Source organism: Cervus elaphus, chromosome 22 (assembly GCF_910594005.1).
Source record: "Cervus elaphus chromosome 22, mCerEla1.1, whole genome shotgun sequence".
Taxonomy (NCBI): domain Eukaryota; kingdom Metazoa; phylum Chordata; class Mammalia; order Artiodactyla; family Cervidae; genus Cervus; species Cervus elaphus.
Window position 1 is genome coordinate 60,354,979 of NC_057836.1, and position 26,830 is coordinate 60,381,808.

The following is a 26,830-nucleotide window of genomic DNA, read 5'->3' on the forward strand; positions in this document are numbered from 1 at the left end:
GATTCTTAACCACTGGACCACCAGGGAAGTCCCAGTAAAGAGCATTTTGATGAAGAAAGGTGGTGAGGAATCCTCCCACCTCAAGCATCCTCTCTGTTCTTTTTTGCATGTTAACTGTCACTTCTAATGAAGCCTCTTTTAAAACTTATGTGGTCTTTCCCAACCAGTGCTTGGTCAGTTTGAATTTTGCTTCAATGATTGCAAATTAATACCTTTTCATTTGTTTTCGTAGGTTCCAAAGAAAACTGATTTATCAGACTTTGAGCTGGAAGTAAGTGTTTATATTATACATGAGGGCTCTGTGAGGGACCCAGGATTAAAAAATTAAAAGCAGTTTTTTAGCCTTTATTTCATTTTTGATGTTCTGCTGGTTTTGGTGACTTGACCATACTGTGTTCTTGGGCAGTGCTTCATTTTGTTACTGTTTTCCCCCCAATTTCTTAAGTTAAATACCCGCTTAATTTATTTGCTCTTGCTTCTTAGTAGCTGCTGTAAAGGCTTTACAGTTTTCTTTTAATGATCGATTTGGCATATCCTAAATTGAAGTATTATTTGAAGGTATATGAAGGTATGTGTAGTACCTTTGAAGGTATATAATAAAGTTTGGCTTTAAGACCTGGGAAATACTCAGGTGAATGGTCTTTGTTTTTCTTTTTTGAAACAGGATAATTTTTACTTAGATTCTTGTCATTTAATTTATGCAGCTTAAAATATTTAATTATATTAGGCTGCCTTCTTTACTATATTTCAGTAGCATTGTACACAAAATTTTTAATTTCATACTTTTGCTGTTTATAAGAAATACTGAAATAAAGTAGATTAAATGAAAGGTGAATGCTTTTTCTAAAGCAGGGATTAGACCATGGGTGGGTTTCAGGAGGCCTGTGAATCTCCTGAAATAATGTCCAAAATTTTGTATGTGTTTTTTTCTGGAGGTGTTTCCATTAGTTTAGTTATATTTTCAAGTAAATCTCTTAACTTAGCAGTTGAAGGTCAGGATTGGAGAGATGGATGTTTGCACTTGACTTTGTTTGGGGTTCTTGTTCTTTCGTTAGAATCTGCCAGTGAATTTACTTTGACCAGACCAGGAAAAGGGCCATTATTATTTGATCAGGCTCCTTTCTTCTCATGTTATCCTTGCAACATACTCCCTATGGATTCCAGATTCCTCTCCTTGGCAGATGCCAACTACTGTGCAAGCTTACCACAGAGTTACTCATCTCAAACCTCCCCTGTGTGTGCCCCAAACCATCTAAAGAGACCTTCAAAATTTCACTTAGGAAGTAAGCATTGTGACATTTAGAAGCAAGATTTGACTGTGAAGTAATGTGTTGACTGTATTATATGATGCCTGACATTTCAGAAACTGTCTAAGTCCTAAAAACTTAATTTGAAATGAGATACATTGCTGTATTCTAAGAGCAGAGATAGGGAAACATTTGGAAACTGAAATATTATGGAATAGGCTTACTCTACAGTCTTCCTGTAGTGATATTTATTGCATACTTAATAAAACTGATGTAATGAAATTATAGCTATATAGTTGTTTTAAAAGTACTTTAGGGTCTTAGCTGTCATTATCTCATCTATTGATAAGCACGTTTTCTTTCTTTTCTTTAGGTATCCCAAAGGCATTCATGTTGAGACTTTAGAAACTGAAAAGGTAACCCCAAGGCTTATCCAGGGCCAACATTAAATGCACTGAACCAGTGCCATAGTAATCAAATACAAAGTGCAGTCAGATCAGGAAGTTGAAAATCAGAGTTGACTCCCATACGCATGAGCTGGGCGACATTGGACAAGTCATTTCCCCGCTGCCAGCCTCAGTTTCCTCATTTGTAAATCCACTCATGAGCATGGTGATGATGAGCTCTACTGTCTCACGGCTTTTTAAAAAGTAGTGGATGGAACTGAACTTTGTAAACTTGAGAGCATGCAAATGTTAGTACGTGTTCTCATCATCACAGAAAGCTGGTATGCATGGTACTCCTGGAGTAATTGCTTCTTGTTACATGGGCCACTAAAATTAGGTTTTAGAATCTGGGGCATAAGCATGCTGTCATCATGTATTCCCAGAGAGCAGTGATAGAACCGAAATGGGTAATGGTGGGCTGATGGTGGGTTCCTTTGACGGAACTATAGAATTTTAGAATTTATTTCATTTCTGTAACAGTTGATATCTGGCTGTCCTTTTTATAATGCAGAGTGAGAACTTTTCCTACCGTGTCTGATAAATGTTGTCCACGTTCCATTGCCAAGAATGTGTTGTCCAAAATGCCTGTTTAGTTTTTAAAGATGGAACTCCACCCTTTGCTTGGTTTTAAGTATGTATGGAATGTTATGATAGGAATAGTAGTAGTGGTGGTCAGACAGATGGAAATGGTGCGGAGACAAAAATATACATGTGAAATAAACTCAGTATTTAAAAAAAAAAAAAAAGAATTTGGTTCTTGTTCTTAAGTGAGATGTATAATTAAGAGATTATGTATTAAATCTTGCTAGAAGATAAATCTCAAACTTTGACACAGGAGATTTTGTGGTGTTTGATTGATCCAGAATGCAGTGTGAGAAAGAAGATGCTAGTTACCCGACAAGTTACTGGAAAATCCAGGATTTTTCTCTTATGTTAATAAGATACAATACAGAAATTTTTTTAAATTGAGGTAGGGTTGACTTACAGTATTAGTTTTAGGTATATAATATAATGATTTAAATTTATATGGGTTACATAGAATTTTTATTTTAAAACCAACTATTTTGAAATCCATGTTCAAGTACAACATCTTAGTGTCCATTATGGAGTGTCTTACTCTCACAGTCTCTTGATATTTATAATTGACTCTGTTGGGGTGAATTAATAAATCATAGGAAAATGTCATGGAAACATGGAGATGAGTTCTAGTTTGTAAAGCAACAACTCAACTTTGGTGGCATTTCAAGATACTTTGAATGTGTTTTTCCCCTGAAAGACTGTGCACTGATAAAAAATTATAACTTCTAATGGTGGCAGAACCTGAATTTCAAGAGGGTGAGGCGGGTCGGGTAGCTTCCAGAAAATTGAATATCTGCCTTATGTCTTTTAGAAAGAGCGATACATTGTTATCAGCAAAGTAGATGAAGAAGAACGCAGAAGAGAGCAGCAGAAACACGCTAAGGAACAGGTGACTGAACTACACTCATTTCCTTTGGGTGAGAAATGCCAAGAGAATTGTAGAGCTTTTGTTAGATTCAATTTAGTGAATCATTTTCTACCATAGAAGAGTTGAATTCATAGCAAAACCTGAAAGAGAATGAGGGTAGGTATTTAGATGTAGCCAGCAAAGTGAGGGTGGCATTGTGTCTTCACCTCCGTGAAGCCATCTCAGAGCAAGAGTTAGTGGCTATCATTCAGACTTTGTGTCACTGAGCATCTCAGCCCATTAAGTGATCTCACCGTGGCTAAATTCAGGCCCGGTTAACTAGTTTTCCTAAAACAAAGTTGAGACGATATGGGCCTACAGATGCATGCTCATAGTTAACGTTGGAACCTCACTCTAGTTGTCCTCTGGAGAATGGTTTCGAGCAGGAAGACTAGTTAAGCTGAAGAGTAACCAGCTAAGAGACACCAGTGGCCTTAAACAGGAGAAAGTGAAGTGGAAGTGTTAAATGGTCTTTCATGTCCAACTCTTTGCGACCTGATGGACTGTAGCCCACCAGGTTCCTCTGTCCATGGAATTCTCCAGGCAAGAATACTGGAGTGGGTTGCCATGCCCTCCTCTAGAGGGGCTTAGCTTTGAGAACAGGTTTTTTTTTTTTTCTTTTAAAAAAAATATTGTCTTAAAAAATTTAATTCTGGTAAAATATGTAACATGAAATTTACCATCTTTGCCATTTTGAAGTGTTCAGTTCTGTACTGTTAAGTACATTCACATTGTCCTACAACCATCACCACCATCCATCTCCAGACTATTTTTATCCTGCAAAATTGAAACGCTATACCCATTAACTAGTAACTTCCCACTCCTCCCATCCCCCAGCCTCTGGTACCCACCGGTCTACCTTCTGTCTGTGAATTTGACTCCTCTCAATGCCTCACATAAGTGGAATTGGATAGTATTTGTCTTTCTGTTACTGGCTTTGTTCATTTAGCGTAATGGCATTTTGGGTTCATCTTTATTGTAGCATGCATCACAATTTCCTTTCTTTTTGAAGTCTGAATAATATTCTATATACCACATTATGTTTGTCCATTTACCTGTTTATGGACTCTTGTGTTGCTTCTGTCTTTCGGTTCTTGTGACTAATGCTGCTCTGAACATGGTTGTCAAGGACTCTCTTGAGTCCTTGCTTTCAATTCTTTGGGGCATATACCCAGGAGTGGAATTGCTGGATCATATGATAATTCTATTTTTAATTTTTTGAGGGACTACCATGCTATTTCCCACGTGACTGTACCACTTTTCATTCCCACCAACAAAGTACAAGTGTTCCAATTTCTCCACAAAACCACCAGTGCTTTTCAGACTCAAGAGTAGTTTAAGGAGGTAAACAATTTCAGTGAGGGTGAAGTGGGAGAGCAGGGGGCTTGCAGGTTCCTGGGAATTAAACTGGACCTAGTGAATTTTTTTTGTTTTAATTTAAATTTTTGACCATGCCACACAGCATGCAGGATCTTAGTTCCCTGACCAGGAGTAGAACCCATGCCCGTTGCAATGGAAGCACAGTCTTAACCCCTGGACCAGGGACATCCCAGGAGAAGAGTCATTAAGTAATTTAGCTGTGAAGAGATAAGGAGAAGGAGAATGGTTCTCTAGAGTTTAGAGTTAAGGAAGGGATTTCAAGATAGGAAAGAAATTGAGTCTGTTTAAGCACCGTCATGAAGAAGACAGGAGAGAAGAAGCTGAGTGGGAATGCGTCTCAGTGTGATGCTATAAAAATTTTGTAAAAATGCATTTGACCAGGAAAAAAGACAGCGGGGTGGTGGTGGGGGGGGCTTCCCTGGGGGCTCAGTTAGTAAAGAATCCTTCTGTAGCGCAGGAGGATCCTTGGGTTGGGACAATCCCCTAGAGAAGAGAATGGCAACCCACTCCAGTATTCAGTATTCTTGCCTGGAGAATTCCATGGACAGAGGAGCCTGGTGGGCTACAGTTCATGGGGTCAAAAAGAGTCTGACACGACTGAGCAACTAAGCACTCACTCAGGAAAAAAAAAAAAATCAGAGAATTCTTGATTAACAGATAGTCTGAGTGGTTCTCCTCAGAATGGAATGCAGTATTGATTTGGCCAGCAGGTGGCAGCTTTTAAAAGTCCCTGTTTATAAGACAACTTCTCGTTTAGTCCTTAAGTTGTATCAGACTCTGCAACCCTATGGACTGTAGCCCACCAGGTTCCTCTGTCCATGGGATTACCCAGGCAAGAATACTGGAATGGGTTGCCATTTCTTCCTCTAGGGGATCTTTCTGACCCAGGGATTGAACCCATGTCTCCTGCATTGGCAGATGGATTCTTTACTGCTGAGCCACCAGGAAGCCCCTCAAGGCAGCTTGAGGGATATGGAAATTTCAACAGTTGATTGGAAGTGATGGGTATACCCTAGCACTGTTATCTTAGTAACTAGTGAATAGTTTGCCACTTGCTCAGCCCTCTCTCTGAAACAGAAAAAATGGTACATGCAGAAATCATTTCCAACACACTTGTTTGGGGGTGATGGACTCAAAGCAAACAAAAGTCATCTAACTGGATATAAAATTTCAGTCTCTGGTTTTTTTTTTTTTTTTTTTTTTTTTTGCTTAGATTCAATAAAGAACTCATTCAAATAAGGAACATATATATTTCAATAGTTGGTGTTTTGTTTTGTTTTTAAATTAGGAAGAACTGAATGATGCCGTGGGATTTTCTAGAGTCATTCATGCCATTGCTAATTCGGTAAGTGAAACACACTTTGTAATTAATTTCCTGGACATAACATTTACTGTGAAATGCCAAGTTATCATTGCAAATCCATCATCTGGTCACATTGATGTTAGAATGTTTTCCTGGTCTGGAGGGAGAAGTTAGAACTTCATAAAGATAGCTTGTTGTCATAATGTGCTCAGTGTGACATTGTAATTGCTGAATTACATCCAAACCATTTTTTCAGAAAGCATTTCTATTAAAATGCAGAAGAGGATTATACTGTGATGGCCTTATGTGGCTCCATGAAACTGATATTTATTATTCTCAAAACCAACAAGAAGCAGAATAGCAAACTAAAGAATATGAGGAGAAATAATCCAGTGTTTGAAACCTTGTATTCCTTCATTAAAAGAAATCTAGAGGATAAAAATAATTGTGTTGAATTCTTCCACTTAATTGAATCTTGTATCTTTGTTTTTAAAATAATCTTATTTATTTATTTATTTTGGCTGTGCTGGGTCTTTGTTGCCGTGAGGGCTTTTCTCTAGTTTCAGCGAATAGGGGCTACTCTCTAGTTGCGATGCGCGGGCGTCTCATTGCGGTGACTTCTCTTGTTGTGGAGCACAGGCTCCAGACCACGTGGGCCTCAGTAGACATGGCACATGGGCTCAGTAGTTGTGTCTCCTGGGCTCTAGAGCACAGGCTTGATGGTTGTGGCACACGGGCTTAGTTGCTCCCCAGCATGTGGGATCTTCCCAGGCCAGGGATTGAACCTGTGTCTCCTGTATTGGCAGGCAGATTCTTTACCACTACCCCAGAGAAGCCCTGAATTAATTATATCTTGATAACATTTGATGCATTTAAAAAATGTGTCAACTGTTTATGTAAATGTGCTGGAGGATTCTGTGATAGATATAGTAGATATTTTCCCTTGTTTCTTACATCCTTTAAGAAAAGAAGCACACCCATCTTGCAGAGAGAAACTGGGTCTTGCTGCTGGTTGTTCTGTTGAGTTACCCATCCAAGTCACACTGCTTGCCTGATGCTAAACTTCCTGGAGTCCGAGACTTCCTTGTCCTTGAGTAGCTGGCCTAGGGAGAAGGATTTGTCTCCCTGGAGGAGTCATCTTGTCCCTTAAATGCTGAGCCCTGCATCGGGGAAGCTTGAGGGCAGTGCTTCAGGAGTCCGTGGTTGTCTCAACAGTAGGTGCAGCCTTGTCACACAGGAGCACTTTTGGGGAGGCAGCCACTGGCCCTGGGAAGGGGTAAACAGAACTTAGACCTTGAGAGAGAGAAGGGCTGGCTCCTCAGGAGCTCTTTCAAGTAAATGATATTACTGGAACAGAATAGAACCAGGGATGAGCCTGGAGAAAAACAAAGGTGTGGGTCTCTTGAGAAGTAGCCAAAAAGCTAGTTTAGAACTCAACATTTCAAAAAACTAAGATCATGGCATCTGGTCCCATCACTTCATGGCAAATAGATGGGGAAACAATGGAAACAATGACAGACTTTTTCTTGGGCTCCAAAATCACTACAGGTGGTGACTGCAGCCATGAAATTAAAAGACACTTGCTCCTTGAAAGAAATGCTGTGACAAACCTAGATAGCGTATTAAAAAGCAGAGACATCACTTTGCCAACAAAGATCCATATAGTCAAAGTTACGGTTTTTCTAGTAGTCATGTATGGATGTGAGAGTTGGACCGTAAAAAACGCTGAGCACTGAAGAATTGATGCTTTTGAACTGTGGTGTTGGAGAGAAGACTCTTGTGAGTGCCTTGGACTGCAAGGAGATCAAAGCAATCAGTCCTGAATATTCAGGGTCTGAAAAGACCCTGATGCTGGGAAAGATTTAAGGCAGAAGGAGAAGAGGGTGACAGAGGATGAGATGGTCAGATGGCATCACTGATTCAATGGACATTAACTTGGGTAAACTCCACAAGATGGTGGGGGACAGGGAAGCCTGATGTGCTGCAGTCCAAAGAGTCAGGATATGACTGATCAACAGCAACAAGATTGTGTGTATCCAGAGAAGCAGAGAGGGCTTCCCTGGTGGCTCAGTGGTGAAGAATCTGCCTGTAATGCAAAAGTCTTGGGTTTGATCCCTGGATTAGAAAGATCTCTTGGAGAAGGGAATGGCAACCCACTCCAGTATTCTTGCCTGGTATATTCCATGGACAGAGGAGCCTGGTGGGCTACAGTCTATGAGGCCACAAAGAGTTGGACATGACCGAGAGGCACACACACCCACACAGAAGTAGAGGGGAGTTTCTGGTTGTGTTTGCTTACATTATACACACTTAACCAGCCGTTTTCAGAGCAGTGGTGGATTGACTGAAGCTGTCCCTGAAACAGATGTGGGGCAGCAGTTGGCTTTGAGCTCCCATAACCAGCATGATGGTTTAGGGGGCTTTTCCAAGATGGGGGCATTTGTTTGCCTTGTACAAACAATTCAGATCCTTGAGCCAGCTGTGCCTCTATTTTTCCTCTCTGTGGTCCCTCTTCTGCAGAGTGATTCATGGCAAGTTGTGGACCATTCGTAGTGCGTGTCACAGAGCATACCGTGATAAAAATTTAGCCCTGTTTATTAGTGATCCAGACATTTAAAATTTAAGTCACATACTTTACAACTACTAACATAGTTGAGCTCTGTATAGCCAGTGAACAAGTAAACACTCTGTATTAGACCAGATTCTTTCCCCGTCATTCTTAGTAAGGAATCTGTTTTCTCTAGTTTTAAAAAAAATTCGTATTAATTTTTCACACACAGAAAAACTGGTAGAGGATTTCTATACGCCCGTCACCTGGCGACACCTGATGTTACTGTCTTGTATAACCACACAGTTGCAAAACCATGAAATTAGCCTTGGTACAATATTATGAGCTAACTTGAATTTAACCTGTTTTTCCTCTAAGTCCTTTTTCTATTGATGGTTCTATATAGGACCCCACATTGAGTTTACTTGTTATTTCTCCTTACTCTTCTGCAGTCTGTAGTTTACTTTGTCTTTTATAACCTTGATGTTTTTAAAGAGTATTGATTGATTGTAATTGTGTCAGGTGTCCCTTGGTTTGGATTTGTTTGATCTTTTCTCACGTAGGATTGAAGACACAGTTTTGGCAGGCAGACCACAGAAATGATGGTTCATGACGTTGACCCCCATCACTCAGTTCAGGTGGTGTCTGCTGGGTCTATGCACTGTAGAGTTACTGTTTTCCCTTTTGTAGTTAATAAATATATTGGGGGCGATATTTTGAGATGCTGAAAACCCTGTTTTTTCTTGAGCTTTTGCCAGTGACAGCATCTGTCGGTGGATCTTGTCTGCAGCCGTCATTACTGTGGTATTCTAGTGGCGAGTTTGTGTTTCCCTCTTTCTCCATTTGTTTCTGGAAATCTTCTAGAAGAGCCGCCCCTGCTCCCCTTCTGTTAATCCTTTTTTTTTTTTTTTTTTTTTTGGACTCAGAGAAACTTATTTCATTCTACATATCTTTAAACAATTTGTTTATTTGGCTGCAGCAGGTCTTAGTTGCAGCGTGCAGGCTCTCTAGTTGTGGCACACAGGCTTAGTAGTTGGGGCTTGCGGGATGAGTTGCTCCAAGGCATGTAGGATCTTAGTTCCCTGATTAGAGATCGAACTGACATCCCCTGCAGTAGAAGGTGGATCCTTAACCACTTGACCACCAGGGAAGTCCCCATTGTATAGATTTATCTCTTAATTTAAAAACATTATTTATTTATTTATTTGTTTCTGGCTGTGCTGTCTTCATTGCCGCCTGTGGGCTTTAGTTGCAGTGGAGCAGGGGCTACTTTTCTCTGGTTGCGGTGCACGGCTTCCCGGTGCAGTGGCTTCTCTTGTTGTGGAGCACGGGCCCTAGAGATGCAGGCTTCTGACGCTGTGGCACACGGGGTAGCTGCCCCATAGCCTGTGGGGTCTTCCTGGACCAGCGATCGACCCGTGTCCCCTGCATTGACAGGTGGATTCCTAAGCCCTGGACCATGAGGGAGGTCCCTCTACAGATTTTAATCTAGTGTTCTTATCATTTATTTTGTTGCTCGGATGGTACCACATGGGCCATTGGTGCTTCTTCAGGCTGGCTCGCCTGTAACAAGCCCCTTCCTTTTCTGAGCACCTCCTTACTTTCTGACGTCACAAGATATTCCACACTCATCTTGTATCTTCCTTTCCTCAGCTCTAGAATCAATGACTTCTCCAAGGAGCCCGGGTTCCTTTTAGAAACCAAGTTCTGGTGCTGGGCTGCTGTGGTGTTACTACTACTAGTTCCCCTCCCTGCACAGAGCTGAGAATGATACATGTGTGTGGCCACGCATGTTTACACACGTTGATATTTCCGTGTCTGACTTACATGCATATTTTAAAAAATGAATTTATACTGATACACGACAGATTCTAGTCCAGTACCACAGGGTTTACTTTTAACCTACTCTCTCTTCTTTGTAACTTTTTTCCCTCCAACACTGGGAATTGCAGTTCTTGTTATCTGCTGTGTTGATGTTACTTCTGTTCTTCCCAGCCACCTTCAGTATGGTCGAGGGCTTCATTTATAATACAGTTAGGTTTATCTTTTAGGGCTTCCATTTTGGGTTTCTTCCTTCTCTGTGGTTTCGATCAATACTTGGTATCTTAGCACTGTGTAGATATTCAGAATGAGAGGATAGCTCATCTGTTGGATTTGGGAGATTTTGTATAGAATTATTTATTTCAGAGGATTATGCTTACCTTTGTGAGTCAAGGAGTATTGCTCTGAAGGTCCACTGGGACATAGAGAAAAGCTCCAGATGCTTTATGTTAAAAATGCTGTCACCTGGCTAGCTAAATCTAAATTGATGTTCCATTTTTGCAGTTTAATTTTTATCAAAATGGACTAATTTATTGCACATATATTGTACCTCGTTGGTTGAAGAGCAGTGAATTTCATTGGAAACAATATTTCGAAACAAGCCCTGTGGAATTTGGCATACATGATGAAGGAAATGGAAACATTCTATTTAATAAAGTTACTTATTTTTTACCTTCTAGCATTGTTATAAGTGTGTCTTTTGAAAATAAGTGAGTTGTTTTGAAGAATACATTTCTGAAATAGATATTTGGAGTTTGTTCACAAATTATTTGACAGTTCAAGGTATCTAGCATTTTCAGTTACATTTTTGAGCTCTTTAATAAAAATTTTGCTACTTCTGATTCTTGTGTTAGTAAAAATTTTACTACTTCTGATTCTTTTGGGTAGAAAATGAATAAAATCAGAGAAAAAGATCAATGAAATCAAAGTCATTTGGAGCTTTTACTTTGCATTCTGGATTTTACACCAGAAGAGGAATGAAGCCAGCCCAAATTTCTTTATTTGCATATCTTTATACATTTTTTTTCCCCTTAGTGTCAAAAAGTAAGTTTAGTACAAAATCCTCATGGAACCAAGCCATACATTTCAAGATACTTAGCATTTTCTGTTTTTTTGAGCTCTTCAATAAAAAGCCCTGATAAAATTTTGCACCAAGGAGTCTTTCCTAACCTTGACTTTTTTCAGGGGAAGCTTGTCATTGGACACAACATGCTCTTGGATGTCATGCACACGGTTCATCAGTTCTACTGCCCTCTGCCCGCGGTGAGTGACCTGTCAGCCTGTGTTAAAAATTCTCATCTTCAATACTGAGAAAGTGTTCTTTGTGGGGTGCCGTTCCCTTGTCTGCACCTGTCCCCAAGGGACAGTCTCCTGCACTTGGTTGAATGTTTTTGAAGAGATTTTAAAGGATCTTCGGACATCTGCCATTGCTGGAGCGAGGTTAAACATTTGTTTCGTCTTGATACCGGAGGTTTGTTTGCTCAGTTAGTGCTGAGCAGGGGTTGCTGAGCCGCAGATGTGGTCTCCGGGTTTGATACTGCTAACGTGAGCCACAGCAGGGCGCTGAAGCAGGGGTGGCTGGGGTAGGGGTGGGGGGCGGGGGTGGGTGGTGGTGCTAGAGGTCTGTAGACTGGGTCAGGTTGTGTAAAAGTCTTGGTTGCTTCTTGCAAGGTAACCCTTAGATTCTCTGTGGACCGTGGTGTTTTGGGACTCTTGGAGCCGTGCGGTCTCAGGGCACCAAAGCACAGAGTCCGGGAGAAGGGCTTCTCTCTGTCTCCTCCTCTTCGCTCCCTGACTGCCTAGGGCCTCATCTTACTGCTGCTCATCACTGCAGTGCCTTGCCTTCATTTACTCCCCCTGTTTTCTGTCCTTCAGTGACCTCACCCGCCTTCTAGAACTTCAGTTGGAGACACCGACATCTTCCTCTCCAGCTGGCATCTCTCCTCAGATCCGGTCACAGTTTACGCTGACCCCGCACGTCTCTACCTGGGTAGCTTTCAGAATGAGTGGGGTTTAAAATTCATGTGTCGCAAACAGGGTGTGCAACTTAACGTAACCTTTCTCTCCTTCTGTCTCCAAACCCGTTCTTCCTCCTGATTGCTTTACTGTAAATGATACCCAGTCACCAACATGGTTTTTAACATCCGTTTTGGCTCTTCCTCTGTCCCCCAGATCTGGCCAGTTAGAAAATCCTGGCAGTTTTGTCTCCAGGCTGTCTCTCACATCTGGATTCTTTCCATTTCAAGTAGCAAGTAGCCTTATTCCTCATCTGAAGATGGCAAACTCCAGGCAGGATTCCCTGCCTCACTTTAACCTTCAGCCCATCCTTTAAACAGAGGTTGGCAAACTTTTTCTATAAAGGGTCAGATAGTCAAATATTTGGGGCTTTCCGGGCTGCCTAGTCTTTGTCAGGACTCTTAAGATGGTCATTGTCACCTGAAAACTGCTGTAGAATGCAGTGTGTCAACAAATGGGTATGACTTTGTCCCAGAAAAATTTTATTTAAAAATAGGTGATAGGCCAGATTTGGCCTGCAGACCGTGGTTTCCAGCCTCTGCTTTAAACTATCATACCGCCAGATTTTTTTTTTAATTGGAAGATAATTGCTTTTCAATATTGTGTTGGTTTCTGCCATACAACAACTCGAATCAGCTATAATTATATATATATCCCCTCCCTCTTGAGCTCTCTTCCCTCCCCCGACCCTATCCCTCTAGGTCATCACAGAGCACCAGGCTGGGCTCCCTGTGTTACACAGCAGCTTCCCACTAGCTAGCTGTTTTGCGCATGGTGGTGTATATATGTCAGCGCTACCCAATTCATCCTACCCTCTGCTTCCCCCGCCCTGTCCGCAAGTCCATTCTCTACTGCTGTGTCTGCGTATACCACCAGATTCACCTTTTATGGCTTCTGGATTGGATGATACCTACTTTAGAGTTCAGTGTCGTTTATACATCTGCAAAGCCTCAGTTACTTCACGTTTCTCACAATGCGTCGTTCCTTCAGCATCTTGATTACTTTTCTTTGGAAAATTCCAACACTGAGTACCGCAGGTCTATTGGGAAGCCTGTTCCTATTTCTGCAGCCTTAAGATTGTCGTTGCTTTTCATAAAAACTGCATCACCCTCAGGGACTCAAAGGCATCATAGTTGTGAGCCTCAAAACAAACATGATGGGTGTGAATTTGCATTGTGTAAATCTAAAGGGCTAATGTTAATTTCAGAGCTGTCACTCCTTATTGACTGAATAGTAGTAGCCTTTCTCACGGCTTTTTGACCTTCAGAGCAGTGAAGTTATCTGTAAGGAAAGTGTATTTAATGCTGTGTTTATAGGTGTTTCAGACACCAAACAGAGCTTGGCTTGTAACAGGCATTAAGTACTGATTTAACAAATGAGTGTCTTCCAACTGTGTCAGCTTTGTAATCTCCTGATGTATGGCTCTGTCCACATCACTGACCCTGAGTTAAATTCTGAGTTAATCCCATGTTCTTTGTTTTTCTATACAGTTGATTCTTTTTAGCCTGGCATTATCAAGCCTTCTGTGATCTGGCCCAACCTTCTTGTGTAGTCTGGACCCGTTTTTGTCCTTCCTCCCAGCCAGACTGGCTCATTTTTCAACCCCCAGAAAACGTGTGCTTTTGCATGTCTGTAATTTTTGGTATATGAAATCCTTCAACTTGAATTTCCTCTGGCTTTTCTCAGTGTTTGCTATTTACGGCTTTACCCATCTTACCCAGGTCCAGTGTGTGCCTCTTTGGGTGTACACCTTTTCCCTGCTTGCTGCCTTGCCCAAGAGTGATCTTTCCTTTCTCTGAACTGCCAGAGAACCGTGTACCTCTTCTGTTGCATAAATGTTGCCTTTACATCTTATTCCACTTTTCTCTCTAAGTGATTCCCTCCTTGGACAGGGAGTGTGACCTTTTTATTATCTGTGTCTAAATGCCTAGCATAGCCTTTGTATGTAAGGACTAAATAAATGTTATCTTGCATGTAGCTAGTTTTCAATCAAATTCTACTGGAAAGAGAATATGACTTATTGCAAAGTAGAAGGTGGGTTAGGGTAAGTGGTTTTTTTTTTTTTTTTTAAATCATCTGGTTACATGCTTTATTTTTTTATTTTTTTTAATTTTTTTATTAGTTGGAGGCTAATTACTTCACAACATTTCAGTGGGTTTTGTCATACATTGATATGAATCAGCCATAGATTTACACTTATTCCCCATCCCGATCCCCCCTCCCACCTCCCTCTTCACCCGACTCCTCTGGGTCTTCCCAGTGCACCAGGCCCGAGCACTTGTCTCATGCATCCCACCTGGGCTGGTGATCTGTTTCACCATAGATAGTATACATGCTGTTCTTTTGAAACATCCCACCCTCACATTCTCCCACAGAGTTCAAAAGTCTGTTCTGTATTTCTGTGTCTCTTTTTCTGTTTTGCATATAGGGTTATCATTACCATCTTTCTAAATTCCATATATATGTGTTAGTATGCTGTAATGTTCTTTATCTTTCTGGCTTACTTCACTCTGTATAATGGGCTCCAGTTTCATCCATCTCATTAGGACTGATTCAAATGAATTCTTTTTGACAGCTGAGTAATATTCCATGGTGTATATGTACCACAGCTTCCTTATCCATTCATCTGCTGATGGGCATCTAGGTTGCTTCCATGTCCTGGCTATTATAAACAGTGCTGCAATGAACATTGGGGTGCACGTGTCTCTTTCAGATCTGGTTTCCTCAGTGTGTATGCCCAAAAGTGGGATTGCTGTGTCATATGGCAGTTCTATTTCCAGTTTTTTAAGGAATCTCCACACTGTTTTCCATAGTGGCTGTACTAGTTTGCATTCCCACCAACAGTGTAAGAGGGTTCCCTTTTCTCCACACCCTCTCCAGCATTTATTGCTTGTAGTCTTTTGGATAGCAGCCATCCTGACTGGCGTGTAATGGTACCTCATTGTGGTTTTGATTTGCATTTCTCTAATAATGAGTGATGTTGAGCATCTTTTCATGTGTTTGTTAGCCATCTGTATGTCTTCTTTGGAGAAATGTCTGTTTAGTTCTTTGGCCCATTTTTTGATTGGGTCATTTATTTTTCTGGAATTGAGCTTCAGGAGTTGCTTGTATATTTTTGAGATTAATCCTTTGTCTGTTTCTTCATTTGCTATTATTTTCTCCCAATCTGACGGCTGTCTTTTCACCTTACTTATAGTTTCCTTTGTAGTGCAAAAGCTTTTAAGTTTCATTAGATCCCATTGGTTTAGTTTTGCTTTTATTTCCAATATTCTGGGAGGTGGGTCATAGAGGATCTTGCTGTGATTTATGGCGGAGAGTGTTTTGCCTATGTTCTCCTCTAGGAGTTTTATAGTTTCTGGTCTTACATTTAGATCTTTAATCCATTTTGAGTTTATTTTTGTGTATGGTGTTAGAAAGTGTTCTAGTTTCATTCTTTTACAAGTGGTTGACCAGTTTTCCCAGCACCACTTGTTAAAGAGGTTGTCTTTTTTCCATTGTATATCCTTGCCTCCTTTGTCAAAGATAAGGTGTCCATAGGTTCGTGGATTTATCTCTGGGCTTTCTATTCTGTTCCATTGATCTATATTTCTGTCTTTGTGCCAGTACCATACTGTCTTGATGACTGTGGCTTTGTAGTAGAGTCTGAAGTCAGGCAGGTTGATTCCTCCAGTTCCATTCTTCTTTCTCAAGATTACTTTGGCTATTCGAGGTTTTTTGTATTTCCATACAAATTGTGAAATTCTTTGGTCTAGTTCTGTGACAAATACCGTTGGTAGCTTGATAGGGATTGCATTGAATCTATAGATTGCTTTGGGTAGAATAGCCATTTTGACAATATTGATTCTTCCAATCCATGAACACGGTATGTTTCTCCATCTGTTTGTGTCCTCTTTGATCTCTTTCATCAGTGTTTTATAGTTTTCTATGTATAGGTCTTTTGTTTCTTTAGGTAGATATACTCCTAAGTATTTTATTCTTTTTGTTGCAATGGTGAATGGTATTGTTTCCTTAATTTCTCTTTCTGTTTTTTCATTGTTAGTATATAGGAATGCAAGGGATTTCTGTGTGTTAATTTTATATCCTGCAACTTTACTATATTCATTGATTAGTTCTAGTAATTTTCTGGTAGAGTCTTTAGGGTTTTCTATGTAGAGGATCATGTCATCTGCAAACAGTGAGAGTTTCACTTCTTCTTTTCCTATCTGGATTCCTTTTACTTCTTTTTCTGCTCTGATTGCTGTGGCCAGAACTTCCAACACTATGTTGAACAGTAGTGGTGACAGTGGGCACCCTTGTCTTGTTCCTGATTTCAGGGGGAATGCTTTCAATTTTTCACCATTGAGGGTGATGCTTGCTGTGGGTTTGTCATATATGGCTTTTATAATGTTGAGGTATGTTCCTTCTATTCCTGCTTTTTGGAGAGTTTTAATCATAAATGAGTGTTGAATTTTGTCAAAGGCTTTCTCTGCATCTATTGAGATAATCATATGGTTTTTATCTTTCAATTTGTTAATGTGGTGTATTACGTTGATTGATTTGCGGATATTGAAGAATCCTTGCATTCCTGGGATAAAGCCCACTTGGTCGTGGTGTATGATTTTTTTAATATGTTGTTGGATTCTGTTTGCTAGAATTTTGTTAAGGATTTTTGCATCTATGTTCATCAGTGATATTGGCCTGTAGTTTTCTTTTTTTGTGGCATCTTTGTCTGGTTTTGGAATTAGGGTGATGGTGGCCTCATAGAATGAGTTTGGAAGTTTACCTTCTTCTGCAATTTTCTGGAAGAGTTTGAGTAAGGTAGGTGTTAGCTCTTCTCTAAATTTTTGGTAGAATTCAGCTGTGAAGCCATCTGGTCCTGGGCTTTTGTTTGCTGGAAGATTTTTGATTACACTTTCGATTTCCTTGCCTGTGATGGGTCTGTTAAGATCTTCTATTTCTTCCTGGTTCAGTTTTGGAAAGTTATACTTTCCTAAGAATTTGTCCATTTCATCCAAGTTGTCCATTTTATTGGCATAGAGCTGCTGGTAGTAGTCTCTTATGATCCTTTGTATTTCAGTGTTGTCTGTTGTGATCTCTCCATTTTCATTTCTAATTTTGTTAATTTGGTTCTTCTCTCTTTGCTTCTTAATGAGTCTTGCTAATGGTTTGTCAATTTTGTTTATTTTTTCAAAAAACCAGCTTTTAGCTTTGTTGATTTTTGCTATGGTCTCTTTAGTTTCTTTTGCATTTATTTCTGCCCTGATTTTTAAGATTTCTTTCCTTCTGCTAACCCTGGGGTTCTTCATTTCTTCCTTCTCTAATTGCTTTAGGTGTAGAGTTAGGTTATTTATTTGGCTTTTTTCTTGTTTCTTGATGTAAGCCTGTAATGCTATGAACTTTCCTCTTAGCACTGCTTTTACAGTGTCCCATAGGTTTTGGGTTGTTGTGTTTTCATTTTCATTCATTTCTATACATATTTTGATTTCTTTTTTGATTTCTTCTATGATTTGTTGGTTATTCAGAAGTGTGTTATTTAGCCTCCATGTGTTTGAATTTTTAACAATTTTTTTCCTGTAATTGAGATCTAATCTTACTGCACTGCGGTCAGAAAAGATGACTGGAATGATTTCAATTTTTTTGAATTTTCCAAGACCAGATTTATGGCCCAGGATGTGATCTATTCTGGAGAAGGTTCCGTGTGCACTTGAGAAAAAGGTGAAGTTGATTGTTTTGGGGTGAAATGTCCTATAGATATCAATTAGGTCTAGCTGGTCCATTGTGTCATTTAAAGTTTGTGTTTCCTTGTTAATTTTCTGTGTAGTTGATCTATCCATAGTTGTGAGTGGGGTATTAAAGTCTCCCACTATTATTGTGTTACTATTAATTTCCTCTTTCATACTCGTTAGTGTTTGCCGTACATATTGCGGTGCTCCTATGTTGGGTGCATATATATTTATAATTGTTATATCTTCTTCTTGGATTGATCCTTTGATCATTATGTAGTGTCCTTCTTTGTCTCTTTTCACAGCTTTTATTTGAAAGTCTATTTTATCTGATATGAGTATTGCGACTCCTGCTTTCTTTTGGTCTCCGTTTGCATGAAATATTTTTTTCCAGCCCTTCACTTTCAGTCTGTATGTGTCTCTTGTTTTGAGGTGGGTCTCTTGTAGACAGCATATATAGGGGTCTTGTTTTTGTATCCATTCAGCCAATCTTTGTCTTTTGGTTGGGGCATTCAACCCATTTACATTTAAGGTAATTATTGATAGGTGTGGTCCCGTTGCCATTTACTTTGTTGTTTTGGGTTCACGTTTATACAACCTTTCTGCATTTCCTGTCTAGAGAAGATCCTTTAGCATTTGTTGAAGAGCTGGTTTGGTAGTGCTGAATTCTCTCAGCTTTTGCTTATCTGTAAAGCTTTTGAGTTCTCCTTCATATCTGAATGAGATCCTTGCTGGATACAGTAATCTGGGTTGTAGGTTATTCTCTTTCATTACTTTCAGGACGTCCTGCCATTCCCTTCTGGCCTGGAGGGTTTCTATTGATAGATCAGCTGTTATCCTTATGGGAATCCCTTTGTGTGTTATTTGTTGTTTTTCCCTTGCTGCTTTTAATATTTGTTCTTTGTGTTTGATCTTTGTTAGTTTGATTAATATGTGTCTTGGGGTGTTTCACCTTGGGTTTATCCTGTTTGGAACTCTCTGGGTTTCTTGGACTTGGGTGGCTATTTCCTTCCCCATTTTAGGGAAGTTTTCAGCTATTATCTCCTCGAGTATTTTCTCATGGCCTTTCTTTTTGTCTTCTTCTTCTGGAACTCCTATGATTCGAATGTTGGGGCGTTTCACATTGTCCCAGAGGTCCCTGAGGTTGTCCTCATTTCTTTTGATCCTTTTTTCTTTTTTCCTCTCTGCTTCATTTATTTCCACCATTTTATCTTCTATCTCACTTATCCTATCTTCTGCCTCCGTTATTCTACTCTTGGTTCCCTCCAAAGTGTTTTTGATCTCATTCATTGCATTATTCATTTTTAATTGACTCTTTTTTATTTCTTCTAGGTCTTTATTAAACAATTCTTGTATCTTTTCAATCTTTGTTTCCAAGCTATTTATCTGTAACTCCATTTTGTTTTCAAGATTTTGGATCATTTTTATTATCATTATTCTAAATTCTTTTTCAGGTAGATTCCCTATCTCCTCCTCTTTTGTTTGACTTGGTGGGCATTTTTCTTGTTCCTTTACCTGTTGGGTATTTCTTTGCCTTTTCATCTTGTTTAGATTGCTGTGTCTGGAGTGGACTTTCTGTATTCTGGAGGTCTGTGGTTCCTTTTTATTGTGGAGGATTTACCCAGTGGGTGGGGTTGGATGTTTGGCTTGTCAAGGTTTCCTGGTTAGGGAAGCTTGCGTCAGTGTACTGGTGCGTGGAACTTGATTTCTTCTCTTTGGAGAGCAATGGAGTGCCCAGTAATGAGTTTTGAGTTGGGTCTATGTGTTAGGTGTGACCTTGGGTAGCCTGTATGTTGACATTCAGGGCTATGTTCCTGTGTTGCTGGAGAATTTGCGTGGTATGTCTTGCTCTAAAACTTATTGGCTCTTGGGTGGTGGTTGGTTTCAGTGTAGGTATGGAGGCTTTTGGACGGTCACTTATCACTTCAAGTTCCATGTAGTCAGGAGTTTTCTGGTGTTCTCAGGTTTTGGGCTTAAGTTTCCTGCCTCTGGATTTCAGTTTTATTCTTCCTGTAGTCTCAGGACTTCTCCAACTATACAGCTCTGATAATTAAACTTCTAGGTTAATGGCGAAAAGATTCTCCCCCGTTAGGGACACCCAGAGAGGTTCACAGAGTTACATGAACAGGAGAAAAGGGAGGAGGGAGATAGAGATGAGTAGGAGGAGAAAAAGGGGGACTCAAGAGGAGAGAGACAGATCTACGCAGCTGTCTGTTCCCAGAGTGTTCTCGTATCTCAGACACCTACAAGGATTCACAGAATTGGATGGGGAAGAGAAGGGGAAAAGAGGAAATAGAGGTGTTCTGAGGTAGAAAACAGAGAGTCAAGATTGGGAGGGAATAATCTTTGGTTTTAAGATAGGGCTTCTCTTTTTTTTTTTTTTTTGTAAGGTTATAGTGTAGTGAAGATGAAAATGAAGAGTAGTAGAGGAGTACTAGAGGACTTTAAAAGAAATAAGAGAAAAAGAAAAATAGAAAATAGAAGAGAAAAAGGAAAGAAAAAAAAAAGAAGAAAAAGGAGAAGAAAAAAAAAGAAAAAGAAAGAAAAAAAAAATTTTTTTTTTCCCCTAATTAAAAAAATCGTAAAAACCTATGAAAATGAAAGTTAAGGAGTAATGGGGGAGTAATAGGGAATTTTAAAGGAAAATAAAAGAGAAAAAATAAAAAAGAAAAATATAAAAAGAAAAAAAAATTTTTTTTTTTTCCTTACTTAGAAAAAACAGAAAAATAAAAAAAAAAGTAAAAATATGTCTAGGAATTTCTCTGGAGCTGTTGCGGTCAGTGTGGGTTCGGCTCAGTTTCAGATAGCTCCTCGTTCCAGCTTGCACTTCTCGATATCTACAGGGCCCTTCCGGTGAAGTCGGTGTTTTCTTCAGGGATTTTAATCTGTTGCACCAGTCCCTTCTGAAGCGGTTCCCTTTGTTTATTTGGCTTCTGTTTGCCGGTCTCTTTAGAGGCTCATTTCCGCCCTGACACAGGCGGCCGGAGGCGGACTCTTATTCAGGTAGCTAGTTCCGTTGCGCTGCTGGGAGGGGCTGACGCTGTGGGGCGGGGCTGACGCTGCGGGGAGGGGCTGGCCCTGCGGGGGCGGGGCTGACGCTGCGGGGAGGGGCTGGCCCTGCGGGGGCGGGGCTGACGCTGCGGGGAGGGGCTGGCCCTGCGGGGGCGGGCTGGCGCTGCCGGAAGGGGCTGACGCTGCTTTCTCCGTCTGCGCTGCTCAGGCTCCCGGCTGTTCTATATGGAGCGCGCCCCGCGCTGCGCGAGGTTCCAGCCCTCGGGTGTTACACAAAAGCGCGGAAGGAAAAGCTGCGCCTGCTCTCTGTGCCTTCCCCGTCAGAGCGGTCCAGGCAGCCAGGGGCTTGGTGGGCGCGCTATCCCCAGGTGTGGCGCACCCACTCCCTTCCGCGGACCCAGTCTCAGTTTCCGCTGGCGCCAGGCGGGTGCGCGCGCCTTCCGCCCTCCGCGTCCCCAGCCCCAGTCCCCGCCCCGCGCTGGTCGGGTGCCTGCGCCCTGTGTCTCGCCGCGACCTTCCCCTCCCCCCTGCCTCCTGCCTCCGGCGGGGCTGGGCCGGTCCGCAGCCTGCGAGCTCTTCTCGGGACTTTCCCCGTCCCTTTGTTCTGCGAACGGCCGGCAGTGTGTTCCGGCCGGTCAATTTTCTCTCTCTCCTTTGGTCTCCCACAGTTCAAGTTGGCACCTCACAGAAGCTCCCCCCGATTGTCCTCAGGGCACTCAGGCCCGGACCCTAGCCCAAGCAAGGCCGCCTAAGACTCCCTTCCCGGGACGGGTCTCCGTCCTTAGCTCTTTTGTCTCACTTTTTATCTTTTATATTTTGTCCTACCTCCTTTCGAAGACAATGGTCTGCTTTTCTGGGCGCCTGATGACCTCAGCTAGCGATCAGAAGTTGTTTTGTGAAGTTTGCTCTGCATTCGGTTATTCTTTTGATGAATTTGTAGGAGAGAAAGTGGTCTCCCGGTCCTACTCCTCCGCCATCTTGGCTCCTCCCCCCGGTAAGTGGTTTTATCCCTTGCTTTATTACTAAGGCCCGAGTATGTTATATAACTTCTTTGTGTTCTGTCATTGTCAGAAGGAGAAAATGGTTTTCTTCCATCCACCTTTGGAAGAAGTGATGACAGGAAAGGAACAAGCCTAATTAAAATGATAGAACTTTTACATACACTGTTACCAATGTTGTATTTAAAAGTGCACTAAAGAATCTATATTTGGGGGCAGGTTTTTAGGGGAAGAGTCTTTTCTTAAAAGTCTTGCTACTTCATTCAGCATGACCTTTTAGAAGGCATTGGTCTACCTTGCTATATGCTGACCCTGGAACTGGCCATAATTCTAATTTTTTTCTTGCTTGTGAGACTTTCTAAACTGAGAGATTACACTCTTTATTGTCTTTTTGTTTGACTTAGCACTGAAACCGCTTATTCGTGTATTGTTCATTAATTTAACGATAGCCATTGAAAAGCTGGTAAATACTTCAAGCTAGCTAAATACAGACTGTATTTACAGGCTCGAAAAGCTAATGGGAAATGGCAGTTTCCTGTGAAGCATGAATAACGCTGAAGAGAACTGTAGTCACAGTGGGTCAGGAGTATGAGTAGGCAGTGCAGTATGGCAATTATGTATATAAATAAGTTAATTCAAAATGAGAGCAATCTCATTCCAGCTCTAGACTTCCTGATCAAATAAACTTGGGAAATGAATTGCCTAATTTAGGCATTTGCTATTGGTGCCACTTAAGCAATTTTCCAAGTAGTTAAAGTAAGAATCATGTGTATTGGAAAGTCTCTGTTTTAGTGGCCATTTTAACCAATATTTCAGTGGTGTTTCCATTAAAAGTATGATCCAATTTACAGTATGTCCATTTCCTGCATGAACCACTTTATTTTTTTAAGAATTTTATTGAAGTACAGTTGATTTGTAGTGTGTTCATTTCTGCTGTACAGCGAAGTGACTCAGTTAAACATAAATATTCCTTTTCACATTCTTGTCCATTATGCTTTATCACAAGATACTGTGAACCATTTTATTTAAATAACTCTACATGTCTCACTTTACGGTGAGTTGTGTAAGAGAAGTATTACTGATAGTTTTCTACATATAATAGAAACCCTTTTCCCGAACTCTTCTGTTTCAGCCATAAAATGCTCACATATCTATTTTGTTTATGCAGAATTTTAGTATCAGGTCATATGATTCCCAATCAGTGAGGAATTGCCCAAATTTTTAGATATTAGTGAGAAATGGGCCTGACAGTTTAGCTTCAGGGGCCTGTGTTGGTATCATGGTTTGAGAAGAGAACCATGGGACTTGAAATATTTGTTTTAAATATTGCAAATATACCAGTAAAATCATAACAGGTCACGTTCTTGTTTTTTAGGACTTAAATGAATTTAAGGAGGTGACAACATGTGTTTTCCCCAGGTAAGCTTTCCTTGAGGATTTGCCTTTGGTTTAAAACAGCCATCTGGGCATCCATAATTACACAAAGGTATACAGTAATTTATTAAAACCATTAGATCATGGTCACAATTCAGTTTTCATAAGCTGGAAAATGGCTTAATAGCTCCACCTTGCTGATGGTTTGCTTTTATAAATGTTGATGATGTTTGTTGTTAAAATGTAAAAATCAGAATTTGACCCAAGGATGAAAATGGACAGCAGCTGCTTTTTTTCTCATCCTGCCTCCCACTGTCTGAGGGACCTGTGAGGTCTGCTTGAGTTGGCGCTTACCTGCCTTGTCTGTTGGGTGAACCTTGTCACAGTGAAGCATCCAGTTGAGGGTATTCAGTTGAGTATTGAAGACGGTTGAATATATAGTTGGATAGAGTTGGATATGTTGAGAGTAGTATTCTGTCATCGGTCAAAAACTGTCTGGCTAGAGAACTTTTTCTCAACTTTGTCAGTGCCTTAGCCTGTTGGTGTTGTCCATGGTTAGTATGGTGTGTTCTGATAGATCCCACGTCAGCCGCATGGAGCCCTCAGAGCAAGAGTCTGTATCCGAGGACCTGTCTGCAGAGGACTTGGAGCAGTTGCTCTTTCAGCCAGACTGTTTCTGCCCAATTATCTGCAGTTACTCATATTTATGTGAGAGGAAATAGTATTTTCATACGAGTGTGTGTGTGTGTGTCTCTTTTTTTTCTATTGCAATCTCTGAAGCAGAGTAGTGAGAAATAACAGTTGTGTGAGACTGCAAATGCAGGTTTTGACCCTCTAGGATACTATATGGTACAGATCTGGATAGTGGTAGGAGAGGATGAGAGCTTGGGAGCATCAGCCCTGCAGCAGTGTTTGAGCCACGTGCAAACACATGAGGATGTTTGACTTACCCCGATGTCAGTGTGAGCCCGCGCCCTCTGGAACTTCTGTTCTAGAAGTGGCTGTGGGCTTCCCCGCAGCCTTGTGATGAAGTGCCCGGATGAGGGGACCTCATCCACAGTCCGACGTGGTGGAGATGCAGATGACTGATGTGCCTAATGCCCCCGTCCACTATTACTCATTGGAGTAAAGTACATTTTGAACATTGCTGTCCATTGTTTACCTTTTTAAAAAATTCTTCTGTTTTTAGGCTCTTGGATACAAAATTGATGGCCAGCACACAACCTTTTAAGGTATTTTAAAAATCAGAATTATTATTGATAAATTACAGTTTGAAATTTTCCAGATTGCTGCTTACAGCTTTAGAATTCTGGTCAATTAATGAATGTCATTTTCCAATACACCTTCCCCTTAACCACCTTTTGTTCTCTGAAAAAACAAAAAAGATAAAAAAGAAATTGAGGAAAAGACTAGAAATAAATACATCAAATGTCAATAGCAGTTGTCTTTGGGTAGTGGAATTGTGAGGGTTTTTTCCTTCTGAATGTAAATTTTTAATGTTAAAACATATAATGAATTTTTGAATAGATTACAGATGCATACACTCTTTCCTTTTCCTTATTTTACATATTTTGGGTATATAGTCTAATCAAGAGAATTCAGGTAAAAATATAATCATTTGCTTCTTTCTGAAGTGACTTTATATGGCTGAGTGAAATGAATGCCAGAACAGTATAGCTTTCTGGCCAAAGGTCTGTAGATACTTAACACATCTATAAAAACTTTTCATGTGGCTGTACTTTCCATATGGTGGAAATTAAACTTGTGGTTTCTCTCTTATATTGAGAAGAAGGACTCCTGTGTTTCTTTAAAGAACACAAGGGGGCAGTACTAGGTACTTTTTTTTTTTTTTTTTGGTCCTGATTGTTCATGAATCTCTAGTAAATGTTGCTCTGAGACGATGACAGCTCCTCCCTGTGTTTCCTGGTTTGCAGGATATCATTAACAACACATCCCTTGCAGAATTGGAAAAGCGGTTAAAAGAGACACCTTTCAACCCTCCTAAAGTTGGTAAGAATATAAATGATCGTAGAAAGCTCCACACTCTCAATGATAATTATGGATGTCTATTATGGAAGAAAGGTAAAACTATTCTAGAAACTAAATAAATTGTACATTTATAAATTTTGGCTGAATTAACTTGCTCATACCCTTGGTTGAGTTGCTGTTTTCTAAATAAAGATGGTCTTCTAATCCTAACTCTACCTTGCACGGGTAGGATTGGGTAGCCTGTTTATTAAGAAGTTTAGCAATGGCATCTTCAGGACTTTTTGTTTCTTAATCTTGGAATTGTCCCCAGACTTTATGGGTCTTCCTTTTGGTTTAAGCGAAGACAAAGAGCTGGTGATTAATTGTCAGGGGTAGAGTGAAAATATACTTTTTGTCTCAGGAAAGCCCAAGAACTGGGTTTACAGATGAGGAAGGAGGGGGCTTCACCTCTGCCTCCTTCAGAGGTAGCTTAGGCACTGGACAGCAGTGGTGAGGAAAACCAGAGAAGGGAGGGACGTTTCTCCGGGGTGGAAATGTTTGCCCTATCTGGCCATGGTTCCACCCATGTGTTTTGGTGAAACTTCCAGGTGTTAGTTACTTCCTTGGTTCCTGTTGATCTTAGTCATGCTGCTGGTATTGTAATTAACATCCCATTAGATGTAGCCTGCAGCTTCCTGAGAAATTGATAACAGGGCTAATGGCTCAGAAATTGACAATGGAAGGTCCTAAAGCAGCCAGGAATACAGTTATTTGCTTCCCTTTCTGGAATAGTCCAAAAAAGGAATTAAGAAAAGGGTGGGGGGAGAAAACCTAGACCTTTCCTCTAATAATATAATGGGCAGTATAATGGAAATAATTGATTTTGGAAATAAGTGTCTCAGCTGGTAGTAGAATAGAGGCCATGACTTAGTTGGCTATCACATTAAAAGAGTTTTTTTTTTTAAGCTTAAAATCTAATATTCGATACTTACTGAGGTTAAAGAATTCTTGCTTAAAGAGCATTGTATTGATATAAAAACAATTACAGCTTTTTCATTGTTAATTTCCACTCATGCTTTTGATTCTGTTGTAACATTTTTGATACTCACTTACAAAATGGTTCTAGGAAATAACTATTTATGAATTACTGTTTTATCCCGTTATTTCTACATAATATTCCAGTAAGGAGAGTTTAGTCTAAAGTAGGTTCAGCAAACCTCATTCTCTCAGCATCTGTGAATATCATTGTGACCAGAGAGGCATGTCATAAAACTGTCTCTCCCATGAAGATGTGCCGTGTTTGCACGGGCAGCATTACAGCAAATTCTGATCTGTTTTTGGACTTGGTTGTGCTTTCCATCTTTGTATCTGTGAGCTCGGAGACATAGTGAAGGACACTATTGACTTGAACTGCCAACCTTGATGGGAATCTTTGGCTTTTGGGGAGGGTGAGCTGGAGTATTGTCAGATAACAATTACAGAGTGTTTACCATGTACCAAACGTGGCATGAGAGCTTTACTTAAGTGAG

At 40.5% G+C, this 26,830-nt stretch overlaps 1 protein-coding gene across 12 annotated transcripts in view; it reads left to right on the forward strand.

The window, feature by feature from the left end:
- LOC122680161 (cyclin-Y-like protein 1) overlaps positions 1-26,830 on the forward strand; it is a 256,180-nt gene that overhangs the window by 84,109 nt on the left and 145,241 nt on the right. For 11 of the 12 annotated variants that reach the window (XM_043881201.1, XM_043881202.1, XM_043881205.1 and 8 more), the window contains 8 exons: positions 233-271; positions 1,621-1,663; positions 3,084-3,161; positions 5,848-5,904; positions 11,417-11,494; positions 23,335-23,378; positions 24,523-24,565; positions 25,268-25,343. In XM_043881201.1, the coding sequence (XP_043737136.1) occupies positions 233-271; positions 1,621-1,663; positions 3,084-3,161; positions 5,848-5,904; positions 11,417-11,494; positions 23,335-23,378; positions 24,523-24,565; positions 25,268-25,343 (458 nt within the window). Of the gene's footprint in view, positions 1-232; positions 272-1,620; positions 1,664-3,083; positions 3,162-5,847; positions 5,905-11,416; positions 11,495-21,903; positions 21,956-23,334; positions 23,379-24,522; positions 24,566-25,267; positions 25,344-26,830 lie in introns of those variants that run through there. The other variant, XM_043881213.1, reaches the window with a different exon arrangement.